The sequence below is a fragment of the Lissotriton vulgaris genome, chromosome 2_1 (genome assembly GCF_964263255.1).
Source record: "Lissotriton vulgaris chromosome 2_1, aLisVul1.2, whole genome shotgun sequence".
Classification (NCBI taxonomy): domain Eukaryota; kingdom Metazoa; phylum Chordata; class Amphibia; order Caudata; family Salamandridae; genus Lissotriton; species Lissotriton vulgaris.
Genome location: NC_141687.1, coordinates 920,007,579 through 920,023,797, shown reverse-complemented (window position 1 = coordinate 920,023,797; position 16,219 = coordinate 920,007,579). Strand labels below are relative to the sequence as shown.

The window sequence follows — 16,219 nt, the reverse complement described above, 5'->3', positions numbered from 1 at the left end:
GGGCAGGAATATTTTTGTGCAGAAAGGGGCACCTTCCTGCACAAAACAATCCTACGAGGCATTTTCCTTTTTCTATGTGTGCAGCACACATGGAAAGAGGAAAAAAAGGAGAAATTAACATAATCTTATTACGCCTCAACTTGGGAGGCATACGGATTTGATGTTTCCCCAGGTTTACATCACTTTGTAAATCTGGAGCAGCGTCAAATTCCATGGGAATTTTTGGGAAAACGCACTGCGACGCCCACTGAACGCCTCACGGGCACTGCGTCGCCTTGCTCATGATTTAGAAGGCCACTGAAAGCCACGCAGGGTGGCTCTGCGTGGCTTCAGACAACTTTAAGAGAGTCCTGCATGTATCACTTTAAGTGGTGCGAAGCGACGCAGGGCTCTCATAAATAAGCCCCGGAGTATTCTCCCAAGATTTCTATTCAAACATCGTGGTGCCTAGAAGCAATAATGATTAGCACGCAATATAAATTAATTTAACACCCTCCGTCTGCAGAGAATAAAATCACCAGCAGCGCTTTTCCTGTTGCCAAATGCACAATCCATCCCACACGCCCGCACATACGCACCTGTGATTGGTCTGGAAACCAATTTTCAGACCTGCTGCGAAGATTTTACAACATATGAATCAAAAGCATTGCATCGGAAAAACACATTTATTGAGGTGTTTCATAACTGAATATATTCAACCTTCTAACATCAGAGGCGTCTTAACTTTTGGTATTTACAATTTCAGAATCTTGTAACACTGGGAGGAAGGCGGCCACGATGAACCGCACGGAGCTGTAACTTGGCCTTCATGCGGCATTGTGAGAGCATCAGGAACGCGCAGCCCAGAGGTCACACTTTTACTTCTTAGGTGCAATAATGCCTTCCAGTTGAGCCTGAAAAATATAACATTTCTTGATTACTGGGTGCAAACTGACAGAAACATACGCAAGAGGTGATGGAGCGCGCGGTGTTTCCTCGGCGAGGAAACTGGAAGACGCAAGCAAATTCTTAAGGGGAGAACTCGTTCCAAATGTCTGGGGGGGGGATCATGCCTCGCGCCATGTGTTTTTTAATCAGCTGCTCCAGGCTTGGCAGACTGACTTACTGCATTATGAGAAGCTGGAGAGCTGGCCCCGTTTCCATACAATGAAAGCTCAATTTTCTAATGTAAAGCAAAAGAAAAGGAAATTGAACGGAACTTATTGAAACAGTGGTTTGGGCTTTGCCTCTTGTCCAGGAGACGTTTACAAGTTGGAACGTTTGGCTCGTGAAAGATTGGTCATGCCTTCCTGGAGCAAAGTATTCTGGAACAACACTGAGCTAATCACTGAGATGACGTGACTTTAACTCTCAAATGAGTACAAATGGAGGATAGAGGGGGGGGGGGGGGGGGGCTAATTTGTACTGCCATTTGGACGCATTTCTAATGAAACTGAAAACAAAAGGAAGGAGTGGGTTCCAGGGAAAACTAATGTTCCGTAAATACAGTCAAGGAAACTCACGGTTTATGGACGGGGATTGGGCAAAAGTAATGGCAGTAAATGAATACTCCTAAATTATACTATTAAAGGATATTTAACGAGGCACACCCATAGACAGAAAATAGGTACTGCCAATTGTAGCAGGAGATAATGTGGAAGTAGCATAACTAAAAGCAGAAATTAGACATCCCCATTTAATAGATGGCCAGTTATTAGGCTAAACCAAAAACAGAATACCAAGGTCCCCTAATATTCTTATCAATAGGCCTAAGAAATTGATACTTACCTTTAACTCCAGTTCTCTAACATATGCATGTTTCATATACTCATATTCTCATACATTCCCCGTCGCACAAGTTACTATTTGTGTAACGATATATCTGTAAGAGACATTAGTTAGTGATAGATTCCTTACCTTAGAATATCCCCAGGAGTCAGACTGGATCCAAGAAGTTTTGTTTAGCAGTACCCCTGCGCGTCAGTAGGTGGCGTTGTGCGGTTCCACGTCCGTCGCTGGCGTCGTATGTGCCGAGATGACGTCACAGAGACTACTTAGGCGCCACCCATGCGCGCTGACGTTAGTTCTGTACACGACTTTCCGTGCCGAAACGTAGAGGCATGCAAGCTACCGACCATTAGTGCATAAAACTAGGGCCTAAAAGGGGATGACCTTAACCCTAGTAATCATTTCGCAGAACGGGGAGGATGGGTGGGGCGGTAAGGAATCTATCACTAACTAATGTCTCTTACAGATATATCGTTACACAAGTAGTAACTTGTGCATCTGAAAGAGACATGTTAGTGATAGATTCCTTACCTTAGAATAGATTCCCCAGCAATACCAACCCTGGTGGTGGGTCTGCGAACAGGATTACACCAGAAAGTCATGGAGCACAGAACGGCCAAAGAAGCAGTCTCTCCGGACCAAACTGTCAAGGCAGTAGTGCTTGGTAAACGTGTGCAGCGAGGCCCACGTAGCTGCCTGACAAATGTCCTGCAAGGGAACGCTGCGTCCCAAGGCAGTAGTGGCTGCAGTTGCCCTGGTCGAATGGGCACGCAGTCCCACAGGAGGCTCCTTCTTGACCAAGGAGTAACATGTTTGATGCACAGAACGACCCACCGGGAGATGGTCCGTTTGTGCACAGCCGACCTTTTTTGGCGCCCATGTAGCTAACTAAAAGCTGATCATTCAACCCGGAACTGCTATATACGCTGCAGATATAATGCGAGCGCATGTTAAGGGTCCAGACGGTGGAGCCTCGCCTCTTCCTTGAAGGACGCGGAGGCGGAAACAAGGTGGGCAAAGTCAAATCAAATCAAATAAGAGCATTTGTTTAGCGCTCATATCACCTGAAAGTCTCATGACGCTCACAGGCAGCTCTGACTAAAAAAAACAGCTATTGAAACAAGGGGGTCAGTTGTCAAAGACCATGTTTTTAAGTCCCTATGAAAACGGTAGTGATCGGCATAGTACGTAGGTGTAATGGCAGTTTATTCCAGAGAGTAGTAGCCAGGAAAGAGAAAGATCTTCCACCATTTCTAGTTGTACGAATTTTGATAGAGGTAAGAAGGTACCTATTGCTGGATCTGAGGGTCCTGCCTGGCTGGTACCAGCTGAGCTTCTTTGTTTAATAGCAAGGGCAAAGTGATGGTCTGCCCAATGTGGAAGGGCGTGACAACCATCGGCAGAAAAGAAGGACGGGTCCTTTAAACCACCTTGTCCGGATAAACAGAGAGGAAAGGAGGTTTAGAAGAGAGAGCCTGGAGCTCACTCACTCTTCTGGCAGAAGTGATAGCAACTAGGAAAGCCGTCTTTAGAGTGAGAAGACGTAAGGGACAGTTATGAAGGGGCTCAAAGGAAGCGCACATCAGAAAAGTCAAGACAAGATTCAAGTCCCACAGAGGCATTATGAAGGGCACAGGTGGAAACGTGTGCATAATGCCCTTAAGGAAACAGTTACCAACTGGGGACTTAAAAAGAGAAGGCTGATCTGGAAGCAGCAGAAAGGCGGAGATGGCCGAAAGATAACCTTTGCTAGTGCCCAGAGCAGAACCTTGCTGGGCAGAAAGAGGATCCACAGCCCTTGCTGTGCACCATGCCACAAACCTGTTCCACCTTCAGGCGTATACCGTTTTGGTGGTGGGCCGCCTGGCCGCCAGAATTACTTCGGGAGGAAGATCAAAGGTGGTCAAATGTCGCCCCTCAATCTCCATGCATGGAGGTGGAGGCTGGACAGGTTTGGGTGGAGGACTGTCCCCTGTTGCTGTGACAGAAGATCCTCCCGAAGAGGCAGACTGATTGGGGGATCGATGCTCATACTGAGTAGCTCGGGATACCAAACTCCCCAAGCCCAGTCCGGAGCCAGAAGAATGACTTGGGCCCGGTTGCGCCTGATCGTCTTCAGCACTCTGGGCAGAAGTGGTATAGGCGTCCAACAGACTGTAGCTCCACTCGAGATGAAAAGCGTCTCTGAGCGAGTGCCGCCTTGGAAATTCCAAAGCACAGAACTGATGACATTTCGCGTTCTCTTTGGTGGCGAATAGATCTAACCAGGGCTCTCCCCACTGCAGAAAGAGACCTTGCACCACATCCGAGTTCAGACGCCATTCGTGATCCATCATGCACCGACGGCTGAGTTTGTCCGCCCTGGCGTTCAGAGAACCTGCCAGGGGTTGAACCACCAAGGTAATGCCTTGATGTTCCAGACATGTCCAGACGCGCAGAGCCTCCTGGCATAGGGTCCAGGACCCCAATCCGCCCTGTTTGTTGCAATACCACATGGCGGTGGTGCAAGTCGGATCGCCCGAAGCTCCAAAAGGTTGATATGGAGCCGGGACTCCGCCGGAGACCAGAGGCCTCTGATCTCTGCCTCTCCCAAGTGGCCTCCCCATCGCAGGAGGAACACATCCGTCACTACTGTGTGCTCCGGTTGGGGAAGGGAGAGGGATCTGCCATTTACCCAATCGTGATTCATGAGCCACCACTGCAAGTGTCGTGCAGTGACCTCCAAGATCTGGACATGATTGGACAGGTGGCCCTGATGCTGTGCCCACTGGAACTTCAGGTGACACTGCAGAGCCCTCATATGCCATCTGGCAAACCTAAAATGCTGAACCGCAGGTAGCGCCGGTGGGTCGGCAGGAAGGGGATGTGAAAATATGCGTCCTGCAAGTCCAAAGCAACCATCCAGTCTCCAGGGTCCAGGCAGCCAGGACCTGAGCCAGAGTCAGCATTTTGAATTTTTCCTTCCGGAGGAAGCAATTGACGTTCCAGAGGTCCAAGATGGGGCACAGGCCCCACTTGTCCTTTTTGGGGACCAGAAAGTAGTGGGCATAACAACCACTCCCTACTTCTGGTCCGGTAACACACCCAATGGCCCCCTTTGGCCAGGAGGGCCATGACTTCCTGGCGGAGAAGAGTCAAATGATCCCCCGACATGCGGTGGTATGGAGGTGGCATGGCTGAAGGGGAAGACTGAAAGGGGAGTGAGTTACCTTGGCAGATTATCGGCAGCACCCACTTGTCTGACGTAATGTCACACCAGTAGTGGAGGTGGTGGCGGACCCTGCCACCCACCGGTGTGAGGTGCTCCATGAAGCTCAGATTAGGAAGGCTTAGAGGCGGAAGCAGCGGGGGTAGAGGTAGACTGACCCACACGCTGGTTACCAGACCCGCCCCTGGGGAATCCACGGCTGCGTCCGCGCTGAGGCTGGTTCTGCACAGGCTTGGTAGAGGAGCGCACCTGGCTGCCCTTGCCCTGGCCACGAAAGGAACGAAATCCAGGCGTGGCAGGGTTCTTTGTGGAAAGATCCAAAGACTTGGCTGTGGCTCGAGAGTCTTTAAAGCGCTCCAGGGCATTGTTGGCTTTATCGCCAAAAAGGCGGGAGCCATCAAAGGGCATGTTCATGAGCGAGCCCTGGACATCGGGTGAGAACCCAGTGGAACGTAACCAGGTGTGGCGCCACAACGGCACAGTCGTGGAAAGCGCCCTGCCCAATGAATCAGCAGTGTCCAAACCACACCTGATGGAAAACTTTGCCGCATTCTTGCCTTCCGCAATTGCTTGGGAAAGGACAGCCTGGACCTCCTCGGAACACTGAGGCAAGACCTCAGCCACCGAATCCCACACCGCATGGGAATTCCGGCCCAATAAGCAGGCGGTGTTAACCGACCGCAACCCATAGCTGGCTGAGGAGAACCTCTTGCCAAATTGGTCTAGCCTTTTAGAGTCCTTATCCGGCGGAGCCGTGGGAAAGGCACTCTGAGACGTAGAGGCCTGAATGACCAGGCTCTCAGGCGTGGGGTGAGTGGTCAAGAAGGCGGGGTCACCAGGTGCTGGACGATGACACCTGGCGACGTTTTACCCCACCGTCGCCCCCGAGGCTGGCCGCAACCAAGAACCCTAGAGGACGTGGGTGAGAGGCTCATTGAAAGGGAGCAGCGGCTCCGACAACGTAGACGACGTCTGGAGCACCTCCGTAAGGAGGTTGCTCTTAAGGGCCACCGTAGGGAGGTCGAGATGGAGAGCCTCCACAGCCTGACGCAGCACAGCCCGACGCAGCACCACAGTGTATGAAGCGCCCTCCTCTATAGTAGGTGGAGGAGAGGCAAACCCTGGGTCTGAAAACACATCAAGCTTGCCCGCATCTTGAAGGTCGTCCACCCAATCCTGCTCGGAGTCACACTGCTGGGCAAGAGGGTCCTCGGAGCCGTCCCAGTCCTCGTCCGGCTCTGAAGTAGAGGGAGCCGGCTGAGCCAGAGAGGGGGCAAGCGGCGTCTGAAATCGCGCCAAAAACTGCGCCGGCTGGGGCAGAGCCGGAACCATATCCCAATGCGGATCCCAGGTCAGAACGAAATGGTCCGAGAACCGGGTCAGATAAACGGCACCCAGTGCGGCACCTGTGGCAGAGCCAGGGGCGGTGCCGGGGCCGAAGGAAAGGGCGGTGCCGGGGCCGAAGGAAAGGGCGGCGTTGCACCTTGTGGCACCGGGGTCAGAGCCGGCAGCGGTGGATCCTGTGGCGCAGGGGCTGGCGCCGGTGGCGGTGCCGCTGGGCCAACAGGATCTGGACACAGGGCCGCGGGGCCTGCAGGCGCGCCGGCGGGAGCCCGAGGCCTAAAAAGACGGTCCATGGCAGCAAGAAACTCTTGCATCTGTTCGGGAGTCGCCGACGGACCCTAGTATGGTGGGTAGGCCAGAGGACTCCCCAAGTCCAGAGGAGCCACAGGGGTGAAGCCCCTGTCCCCCTCAGCCGCTTCCGAGGAGTGACGGGGGGTCGTCGGAGAGTGAACACGCTTCTTCAACTACTTTTTATGGCGTCGCTAACCGGAATCTGAAGGCGAAGACTTAGACCCCGAGGAGCGACGGCTCCGGTCCTGTGAGCGGTCCCGCGAACGGCCCCTAGACCCGGAGCGGGTGTGAAAGGAGTGCCAGACCTCCAGCAACTTCTGGCGCCATTCCCGCAAGGTCTTCGGGCCATGGCTCGACAGTCTCGGTAGTCCCGGGAGTCATGGTCGGTCTCCAGGCAGTAGAGGCACATATCACGGGGGTCTACCACAGACATGTTACGGCAGCATGACCCACAAGACTTAAAGCCGGGCATACCTACTTGCACCAGGAGACAAAAGAAGGAGACAAAAGTCTCAAAAAGTAGTCAAAAAATGACTGAAGAACGTTCTCAATCCGGATCTGCACTTTTGGCGCGAAAAAAGAAAGAATTGACGTCAGCGCGCCCGGGTGTCGCCTAGGTAGTCTCCTTGACGTCATCTTGGCGCATACGTCACCAGCGACGGACGCTGAACCGCACAACGCCACCTACTGACGCGCAGGGGTACTGCTAAGCAAAATTTTCCGGATCCAGTCTGACGCCTGGGGATATTCTAAGGTAAGGAATCTATCATTAACATGTCTCTTTCAGATATCAAGTCCAGGAACCCTTTGTAGTCAATGTTAACAAAGCAGCGTCCATACATTCAAATAACATTGAAAACAGCCATAGACTACATATAAATCATTTACCTCACTGTGAGCCCGAACCCTGGCCAATCAGGTGACTGGAACTTGGAGCTCCCAACTCCCCACAAAAGGTGAGCTGCTCTGACTTTTGCAGCAAGTCAAATGTAGCTTATCAGAAAAAGGTCTTTTTACTGGGGAGGTGGGGGAGACATTAATATTATTATTTAGAAGTTTTGTATAGCGCTAGCTGGACCCAAGGGTATCAGAGCGCTTCACAGCAGGTACAGTTATGAGCAATTTTTGGCAAAGATAAACATCTGCAGATTACCAACTTAAGCTCATTCAAAAACAAAGTTACAATACAGATCTTCAGGCTGAGGGGTATCAGGAAGAGGAGTTAGTTGTCTTTCCTAGAGTCAATTGTGGAATTCACGTTGCGGTCAAGAGCGCTCACGGAAGAGGGCTTTGAGAAGGATCTTGAATTTCGGGAAGGAGGTGGTCGTTCTGATGTGGGGGGGTGGAGTTCCAGATCTTAGGTGCATTTCCCACAAAGGGTTTGTTTGCGGTTTTGAGTTTCCATGATTTCAGTGGGATGAGTAGAAGCTTGTTGGAGCTTCTGAGGTTCCTGGACTGGCCAGCCCTTTTGAGTTTGGCGGCCCGGTATTCTGGTTTACCAGTGTGTAGGGCTTTGTGGGTGAGACAGGCTGTACGGAAGCAGGCTCGTTGGTCAATGGGGAGCCACTTCAGTTCCTTGAGTGCCGGAGAAATGTGTTCGAATTTCTTAGTTCCTGTGACCATTCCTGCTGCGGCATTGAGGGTGGTGGTTAGGGGACTTAGTTGGGATTTTGCTGTCCCGATCAGGGCTGCGATTCCGTAATCAATTCTGGAGCGCACAAGTGCCTGACATGTGAATCTATTAACACTTTCCATGCTCATGACAAGCTCAGCTCGTCATGAGGCATGGTTGAGCTGTGCTCATGACATGCTGAGCTCGTCATGACCGTTGGAACGTTCCCACGCGGGTATAATTTACCTGCTGTGCTGAACGTTCCAAAACGGGTGAGGTCGTGACAAGCTCCGCTCGTCATGAGTGCAGCTCCACTGTGCCTCATGACGAGCCGAGCTCGTCACAAGCGGCCCCCTGACCCCCGCACAGCAGGTGAAAACTCCCCGCAGCGAAGGGGATAAATATGTTGGAGAACTGCAGTTACATATTACCATTTCTTCAAGCGATGCTAGTCCTACTGCCATCCTTTGTACTTCAAAGCAGTAATGCTTCGCAAAGGTATATGTCGAGAACCAAGTTGCTGCTTTACAGATGACAGTAATAGACACTCCAGCAAAGGGGGGCAAGACTTTTCTCTTTAAATTTGACTTAAACAAGGACAATGAGTTGCATACCTGTAGCATAAAGCAGTGCATACTGAAATCCAGCAGGCACACTGGAAGCATTTGTTGCAGGATTTCATGTCCTGCTTAGCTCCTAGACATCAAAGGCACACACTGTAGGGATTCGTAACAGACATCTGCCCCTTCAGTCGCTGCATGTATTGAAGCCTGTGTATTTCAGGGGAGTTATTTCCCTAGCACACTGTCTAGAAAAGTGAGTTTGGAGTTGGTGAAACAATGACAAAAGTTTCGGAAAGGAATTCCAGATCCACATCAAAAGGGTTTCAAAAAAAGGAAATTTCATCAGCTCGCAAGGGTGGCTCTGTGTTGTCACTTCCAGTTGTGAGGCTGCAGTGGAACACACATATAGGCACATGAGAAAATGTTATAGAGCCAAGTCTCATGCCTGGGGTGATTCAAAAGGTAAAGAATCTGCAGTTAAAATTATCCATCAGAAAATAAGATTTGTAGTCCATGAAAAATTTCAGATAAGGTGGGTGAATTTTTAATGTTCGAATTTCTCAAACTTTTCTTGCCGATCTGATGACTAATAAAGGAGATGTCTTCTAAGACAGCATCTGCAGAGTAGACTTGTGAATCTGTTCGAAAGGACTTCTCATTAGAGCTGCAGCATTGTGTTTATTTCCCATGTTGGACATGGTTTAGGTATTGGTGAAAAAGTTCGAAAAAGACCTTTTATAAATTCTTTTACCACTCTGGTGGAAAACAGGCATGACATCATTTGTATTCTTAGGTATCTTGATACCGTTGCCAAAAAGACTCAAATGGAGGACTATTTCTAATTGAGCAACACATAGGGCAGGAAAAATCTCTTGTGGGAGCATAGTTAATAGTGTCAGATTGTTATCTGCTGATCAAATCCAAAACCTCTTCCATTTTAAGAATTACATTTTGGTTGAATAAGCTCTGCTGCTTCCAATATGGTTTGACAGTCAGGTGATATGTTCAACACTGAAAACTGTAGGCAGTAAGGTGGAGTGACCAGATTGAGGAGCAGAACATTCTGTGACTTTTGATCCGTACATATGGGTTCACCCTGATTGAAATGGGGTGTCCAATAACGGACTCCACAGCACTCTGAAAAAAAACTGCCTACCCCAAGCAGGGTTATCAGGAACAAGTTGCACATCTCTCTCTTGAGTACCTAGGAATGAAAGGGACTGGAGGGAAGGCATATGCAGAAACCTGTGACCAGGAAATCTAAAGAGTTTCTCCTTGGGTCCTTGAATACCACCATCTTCTTGAGAAAACTATGCATTTGGCATTTTTCAGGCTGGTGAACAGATAAGCTTGGGAGGGGGGGTGCAGTTATTTAAGTCTAGATGAAGCTGTCACATGTCTGTCTTGCTTTTGGAAACCCTGGGACATGCTACACTGTTAGTTCGATGTTGTGGCCCAGAACCCAATGCCAGAGAGTTTGAGCATCCTGGGAAAGAGTTTTTGAACTTGATCCCCCTGGCTTTTTAATGAAATACAGGGTGGTTGTCATGTCTATCCTTATAAGCACCCTTTGGTTGGTAATCAGAGGTAGAAAAAGTTTTAGAGCCAACCTGACTTCTCTCAATTCCAGAAGATTTTTATGCAGGCAATAATCTTCCGGAGTCCATTGGCCACTGGTGGAGAGATTTTGTAGATGAGCTCCCCAACCCTGAAGGGATGCTTCCGTGGTAAGAGGAAGCTGAGCATCCTCAGAGTGCAGATATTGTCCTACAAAGATGCTGGGTGGATAGACACACCGCTCTAGAGCCTGCATGGCTTCGACTCTCATTGAAAATATGTTATCCCAGTGTTCTATTTCCAGTTTCTATTGTCAATCTGATTGCTCTTACAGTGGGCACATGTGGAGAAGGCAATGGATAAGTAGTGGGATGTAGGATGACATCATATCGAGTAATTGTTTTGTACTTTCTCACTGTTACGTTGGGTTAAACTTTGAGCACTGAGTCAATGACCGGAGCTTCTCACCATGTTCCTTTGATGGGTAGGCCTTGAGGGTGATAGTGCAGACACGTGAACCCCAAAAAATGATCAGTTGGTTTGGCATTTGACCTTTTTCTGTTTAGTCTTAGTCCTAGTTTGTTTAACAAATGGATTGTGGATTTTATTGCCAGTTTCATGTGTATAGATAATGGACCTTTGATAAGCCAGTTGGCTAGATAAGGAAATATCCACTCTCACTGCCCTCACAGATAAGCTGTTTACTAGAGCCAGCCATTGCGTAGAGTCTCTGGGGGCTAAACACAGAGCAAAGCCCTGAACTAGTAGTGTTGGCCATCTCATCAACCTTCTGTGCTTGGAATGTACTGAAATGTGAAAGTGAGCATTAAGCGGGTCAAGTGATGCTGAAAATTCTCCTTTTTTTTAATATTTAGAAAAAGGTTCATCTCACCAAATGCCTTTAGACACACCCTCAGTGTTGTTTCAAAGATTAACAGCAAAAAACATTTAAACAAGCTTATAACACGTACATATACTATATCACAAATATCATAAACAAATATTTACACATAAACTTCTGTATCAACATCAGATACAATTATGATGATACATTCGGTTCACATTGAACTGTACTTTTCAACTATACTTTTTTATATATAATGTCCTACTCCTTTTGATATTGGAAACTTTTTTTCTTTTATCATCAATGGTGTCTACTCTCACTGTCCTGGAGAGGTCAGAGACTATTCTCAAACTCTATTCTCGAGCATAGATACTCTGACTCAAGACGTCTAATGTTTGGCGTATTATTGTCTTTGTTTGCTCTGGACCTCTTATTGGTAAGAGCCAACGCATTTTGACCTTCTTTAAGAGGTGGACTAGTAAGCTGTGTTTATGAGATGGTCTTCATGAGGGCAGGGCTGTATTATGGTAGGACTTCCATAACCTGTGTAAATGAAAATTGCAAGCGTGTAAGTCTGTGCTGTCTGCAAAAAAATACTTTAAGGAATTCTTCTTGGCTCCTTACGTACCCAATGAACAAGTTACTTACCTTCGGTAATGCTTTTTCTGGTAGATACAGTATCTGCCTGTGGATTCCTCACCTTGTGAATATACCCCTGCGTCAGCAGCATTCGGAAATTCTTTTTGTACCTTTGCGCCGACGTGGACCGACGTCACAGAGGCACGGCATCGCGCGAGACTCCGCTGACGTCACTGACACCATATTAGGCCCACGCCGGCGTGAGGTCATCAGTTCTGCCCTTTTTTCCATGCCTTCAAAGCACACGGACGGACCAATGACAGTAGAGATATACACAGTATACACAATACACAAATATCAAGATAACACACACAGTGTGAAACAAATGCAATCAAACATTTGAAATAAACAATTCCTTGACAACAAAGTAAATACATTATAGTTACTCAGGTATAGAAGAGTGGACAATGGGGAGGCGGGTGGGTCAGTGAGGAATCCACAGGCAGATACTGTATCTACCAGAAAAAGCGTTACCGAAGGTAAGTAACTTGTTCTTCTGATAGATACATCTGCCAGTGGATTCCTCACCTTGTGAATAGAGTCCCACAGCAGTCCCCACTCCCGGAGGAGGGTGTCCACTCTCCTATACCAGAAAATCCTGGAGGAGAGCACGCGCAAAGTGGCCCTCCCTCCTCACTTCGGCATTTAAGCAGTTATGCTTCGCGAAAGTATTGAGGGAGGCCCAAGTCGCCACTTTACAAATGTCCTCAACTGGAACACCCCTAGACAAAGCAGATGTTGATGACTTTGCTCTAGTAGAGTGAGCTCTTATACCCTCTGGAGGGTCCTTACCCGCAAGGGCGTAGCAAATCTTAATGCAGAGGATGATCCACCTCGAGAGCGTGCGCTTGTGCACCGCGTTCCCCTTCTTGCAGCCAGCAAAGCCTACGAACAGCTGGTCATCCAACCTGAACTCCTGTGTCCTGTCCAGGTAAAAGCTCACTGCCCTCTTAGGGCCCAAGCGGTGAAGTCTCTCCTCCTCCTTGGAAGGGTGAGGATAAAAGGTAGGTAGGGTAACAGACTGCCCCAGATGGAAAGGAGTAACCACTTTAGGCAGAAAAGCAGCCTGGGTCCTTAGAACCATTCTTTCAGCATGAATGGATAAAAACGGGGGCTTAGAACTAAGAGCTTGAAGCTCACTTACCCTCCTTGCCGAGGTAATTGCCACCAGAAAAACAGTTTTAAAAGACAAAAGTCTCAAGGGACATGTGTGTAAAGGCTCAAAAGGTGAACCCATTAAAACGTAAGAACAAGGTTCAAGTCCTATTGAGGTACAATAAATGGTGTAGGAGGAAATTTATTTGTTAGGCCCTTAATGAAACGCAAAACAATAGGAGATTTAAACAAAGAGGGCTGGTCTGGCAAACAAAGGAAAGCCGACAAGGCAGACAAATAACCTTTGATAGTTGCCACTGCAAAACCCTGCTGGGCCAAAGAAAGTGTGAATTGAAGTATATTGGACAAACGAGCCCTTAAAGGGTCAACGGAATTCTCCCTGCACCAAGCAACAAACTTAGACCATCTATAAGAATATATGGACTTGGTAGAGTCACGCCTGGCCGACAAGATGACATCTACCACATCGTGCGGAAGAGAAAAGGAAATCAGATTGCCCATTCAATCTCCAGGCATGAAGGTGTAAGGTCTGGAGGTGGTGGTGTAGAACCTGCCCCTCCATCTGGGAGAGGAGATCTGCCCTGAGACGGAGTGGAGGGCATGAGGAGAGGTGGAGAAGATCTGTATACCACACCCTTCTTGGCCAATCCGGGGCGATCAATATGACTTGGGCCCGGTCTTGGCGAATCTTCCTCAGAGCTCGAGGAATCAAGATGGTGTGGGAGGAAACGCGTAAAGGAGCTGCGAGTCCCAACTCAACTGAAACGCGTCCCCCAAGGCTCCCTGCAACGGAAACTGGAGGCTGCAGAATGACGGGCAGTGATTATTCTCGTGAGTGGAGAACAGGTCCACCCGAGGAGTTCCCCACGTCTGGAAGACGTGACGAACTACCTCCGGGTGAAGCCTCCACTCGTGGTCGGCGGAGAACTGCCGACTGAGACTATCTGCACGTATGTTCAGAACTCCGGCCAGATGATTTGCCATCAGACAAATCTGATGGTCCTGAACCCAGGACCAGAGACGCAGAGCCTCTCTGCAGAGACACTGCGACCCTACTACTCCCTGCTTGTTGACATACCACATCGCGGTTGTGTTGTCCTTCAGGACTTGGACTGACTGACCGCGAAGGGAAGGGAGAAAGGCCTTGAGTGCCAGACGTATCACCCGCAACTCTAGAAGGTTGATGTGAAGCAACCTTTCCTCTGGAGACCAAAGACCTTTTATCTACAGATCCCCCAGATGAGCACCCCACCCTAGAGAGGATGCATCCGTTATCACTGTGGCCACTGATGGAGGTAGATGAAAAGGCTTTCCTTGTGACAGGTTGCCTTCCACGCCCCACCAAGTCAGATTCACTGCAGTTTCTCTGGAGATCCTCACTGACTCCCTGAGATCTCCGTTGTGTTGATACCACTGCCTGCGGAGGCACCACTAGAGAACCCTCATTTGCCAGCGTGCATGGTAGACCAACAGAATGCAAGAAGCCATCAGACCGAGCAAGCGAAGGACCTTCAGGACTGGAACGACCGCTCCATTGAAAAACAAAGAAATCATTTCCTGTATGTCGCGAATCCTTTGAGGAGGAGGGAATGCACAACACACAGTTGTATCCAGTACCGCACCTATGAACAGGTTGCGCTGGGAGGGCACCAGGTGAAATTTGGGTACATTTATCGAAAAACCCAACCTGTGCAACAACTGAGTTGTTAACACGTGGAAGGAAACAAAAATTAAAGACCAAAAGACAAGAAAGAAGTATATCTATACACAAAGTCGCGAGTACACCATGACAACCTGAACTGGTAGGTCGAGAGCTCTTTATTCGAAATACCCAAACAGAAGTGAGTAAGAAGCAAAGCCCCAATATTACAACATCATTTTTTATCCACACAAGCTGGGAACAACTGCATTATAGCGTGACATAAGAATTAGGTACGTAAGGAGCCAAGAAGAATTCCTTAAAGTATTTTTTAGCAGACAGCATAGACTTACACTATTGCAATATTCATTCATAAAAGTTATGGAAGTCCTACCGGAATACAGTCCTGCCCTGATGAAGACCTTCTCATAAATACAGCTTGTTGGTCCCCCTCTTAAAGAAGGTCGAAACGAGTTGGCTCTTACCATTAAGAGGTCCAGAGCAAACAAAGACAATAATACACCAAACATTAGAAGTCTTGAGCCAGAGTATCTATGCTTGAGAATAGAATTTGAGAACAGTTTCTGACCTCTACAGAACCGTGAGAGTAGTCACCATTGAGGATAAAAGAAAAAAAGGTCCCAATATCAAAAGGAGTAGGAGACTATATATAAAAAAGTATAGTTGAAAAGTACAGCTCAAATTGAACCGAATGTATCATCAGAATTGTGTCTGATGTTGATACAGAGGTTTATGTGTAAATATTTGTTTGTGATATATTATATGTACGTGTTTTGGCACTGTTAACTGTATTTTGCTATCTTTGAAACAACACTGAGGGTTTGTCTAAAGGGATTTAAAGAGATGAACCTTTTTCTAAATATAAAAAAAAGAAACAAAATATTTGGAGCCCAGAGTTAATAAAAAGAACTACTGTGGCTTAAGTGAAGTCCAATTTATGGTTTCAGAGTTACTATTATGTGTTATTTAGATTGAGGGTGGGTCACCACTCTCTTTTTTTTCACCAAATAGATTATGAAGTAAAAACCCTGATTGCATGTGACTTTGGTACAATTTATATCACTATTTTCTGTAGACGTTTTAGTTTTTATGCCTCTAAATGTTTATGGTGCTGTTTTCTTGGTGGCGTCAAATGTTGTCTGGATGTGAATTCTATGGTAGGCCCATGCTGTATAAAATCAAACACACAAAAGGTGATTGGAGGAATCTTGCAAATAATCTAACCACTGTCAATCGCTCCCAGTAGCATTCTAACTCATTATTTATTTAGTCCACTGTGCTACTTCAGACTGAACCCAGCCATATACAAATCAGTCTTGGTCCCGCACCAATGTTAACAGTCCAGCCCAAACGGCAAAGTCAGCCCCTCTGTAAAAAAGAACACAAGCAACCAATGACCAGTTTTAGCTTAGTTGCCCCTCTTCAGTTTGATGAAGCTTAGTTCCAGTGGCACAGTGAGCACAGGACACACATCTGGACATACCCTTGCCACTTGGAGCATTACATCAAACACACACAAAAGGTGATGGGAGGAATACTTGTAAATAGTTGAACAACTGGCAATTGCTTTATGTAACATTCCAACTCAATATTTTTTTGCCGCTCTGGCATCTCAGAT

General features: G+C 47.9%; 1 protein-coding gene across 1 annotated transcript in view; it reads right to left on the bottom strand.

Annotated features, from left to right (window-relative positions):
- Window positions 1-651: 651 nt before the first annotated feature.
- DNALI1 (dynein axonemal light intermediate chain 1) overlaps window positions 652-16,219 on the bottom strand; it is a 232,748-nt gene continuing 217,180 nt past the window's right edge. The window contains exon 6 of the mRNA XM_086958738.1: window positions 652-893. Coding sequence (XP_086814864.1) covers window positions 858-893 — 36 coding nt within the window. The 3' untranslated portion in view covers window positions 652-857. The remainder of the gene's footprint in view (window positions 894-16,219) is intronic.